This window comes from Myotis davidii, unplaced genomic scaffold (genome assembly GCF_000327345.1).
Source record: "Myotis davidii unplaced genomic scaffold, ASM32734v1 scaffold39, whole genome shotgun sequence".
NCBI lineage: Eukaryota > Metazoa > Chordata > Mammalia > Chiroptera > Vespertilionidae > Myotis > Myotis davidii.
The window spans coordinates 737,996-740,172 of NW_006290531.1; the positions used below are offsets into that span (position 1 = coordinate 737,996).

Genomic DNA, 2,177 nt, shown 5'->3' on the forward strand with positions numbered 1-2,177 from the left:
ACGGAACTGCCCCCAGGGTTTAGCATTAATTATGTGCACCGCTGAGGAGCCTGATGGCAGGTCCCACACACGCACCCGCGGGACAGCCTTACTTTTTGTTCCCTCTGCGGTGAAGGGACCAACAGCTAGCTCCTTGCCTGGAGGCCAGTGATAAGCTGCTGATTTCCCTGTGGACACCCGGACCTCTACAAGACGGGCTTCCGGAGATGCTGGGGATTTGCCTGAACAACGGGACTGAAAGGACGTTCTGGGGCCCGGCGCGCCTCCAGGACTGCCTGGGCCTGAAGACAGCTGCTGCGGCAACATGGTAAGCAGTCCTCAGCATCCCCTGTCCTGACTTCCTCTCAGCCTGCGTCTGTTGAGCCTCCATTGCTCAAAATGCATACGGTCTAAAAATAGTTGTCATTTTTTGAGCATTTTCTATGTAACAAGTGCCTCATACCTATTATCTCATTGAATCCTTACTACAACCATGTGAGGAAGGGACTATTCCCATCCCCATCTTCCAGATGAAACAGCTGAAGATAAATGAGATTTGGTGAAGGGCCAGGGTCAAACAGCTGGTGAGACGTGGGATTGGCAATCAACCTGTGTAGTCTGACTCCAGACCATTATGCCATAACCACAGCAACAATCCTTCCCAAGAATAAGCACTATTATTTTCAGTTTAGCTCATGACTCTACTGGGTTCAGAGAGGTTAAGTAATTTACCCAAAGCCACACAGCTATAAGGCACAAGACAGAAACCCATCTTGCTCCAGAGCCCAAGCGATGCCATCTAAGTCACACCCCACTCTAGACTCACTGAAAGTGTGGGACATCCCCCAGCCAGATGGCAGGACCAGTAAGGGGGATTGGGTATGGAATGTGCAAAGTCGTTTCTATAAGAGAAAGATTTCGGTACCCCTTAACAGTTTGGCTAAGGTTCTTTTGAACACTGATGATTCTCAGGGACATCACGACTACTCAAGTAGCCCCCAGAAGATGTGGGTGCCACCAGCCAATACGAGTCCCTACCTTCTGGCTGATCTAACTAGCTTAACAGTGCCAGTTCCTGAGTGTTGGAGAACTTGAGTACTGTTCATCATTCTTGCTCATTCCAACCAGGGCTGTGTCCAGGAAAATCCCTGCAGGCTGGTGTGTGAGAGGCAAATTCAGGAGGCCAAGGGCATACACAACAGATTGTGCAGGACCAGCCTGCCCGTTGCCTTTTTGCCCTCTCCAGGGGCATGTTTATAATTGGTCACGGCGGGAGGCTGCCCTCTGACCTATATGCTCAGGGTTCCCACAGGTTAGCTGTGCCACCGGCTTCAGGAAAGACCGACTGCTGTCCCGTGTCTCATTGACCCCAAATCCATCAAGTTGAGAAACATCATCCCATGTGATTATGACCCAGCAGCAGATCTCGGACTCCCCTGTGCCTCCGTTTCCTTGGTCGGACATTAGAAGGGCGGGCGTCACTAGCACTCAGGGCTTAGGCGTGGCCATGGTGTTTTTCTCTGTCTCAGAGCTCTTTTGCAAAGATCGCTAGGTTACACAATTTATATCCTTGTTAACGTTATTTTAATTATTATTTTTTTTTTTGGTGCTGTGACTCGGATACGTTGTATTAATTTTAAATGCCTGGAGGTGTTTAAAGGTTTTCATGAGTTCAGATTTGAGGCTTCAATTTAATACTTATTCATTTATTAAATACCTGCTATGTCCCAGGCACTGCCTTGGCACAGTAGTCAAAATAATAGATAAATTACACCCACTTCCTGACCCCAAGAAACTTGTAATTCAGCAAAGGGGAAGGAAACAATTTATATGTAAAACCAGTATATGTTATGTATAACATTGTTTATATATATTATATATATTACTTTTACATATGTGTGTGTATTGGTTCATGTGTAGATAGATAAATAAGTAGAAAGAGAGAAAGGAAGAAAAGAATGTTCATATGATATTTTAACAGAATAATCCTGTGGTGATGACAACACAGAAGGGCTGAGCAGTTAGAGTCCTAGACAGTTCTAGAGAGCACTTTGAAAATCTCAGGCAAGGGTGTGATTTTGTGAATGGGTCACACATGGGGGCAGGTGGAGCCAAGAAAAGATGGGGAGAGGGGTGAAGACTTACACCCACAAGTCATCTCCCCTTCAAGGGGCGGGGGGGTTGGGGGGGGGGCGGGC

The 2,177-nt window shown here is 47.2% G+C and overlaps 1 protein-coding gene across 1 annotated transcript in view; it reads left to right on the forward strand.

The window, feature by feature from the left end:
- Nucleotides 1-206: 206 nt before the first annotated feature.
- LOC102758657 (guanylate cyclase soluble subunit beta-2) overlaps nt 207-2,177 on the forward strand; it is a 79,975-nt gene continuing 78,004 nt past the window's right edge. The window contains exons 1-2 of the mRNA XM_015563783.1: nt 207-307; nt 915-1,044. Of these exons, the coding sequence (XP_015419269.1) occupies nt 207-307; nt 915-1,044 (231 nt within the window). The remainder of the gene's footprint in view (nt 308-914; nt 1,045-2,177) is intronic.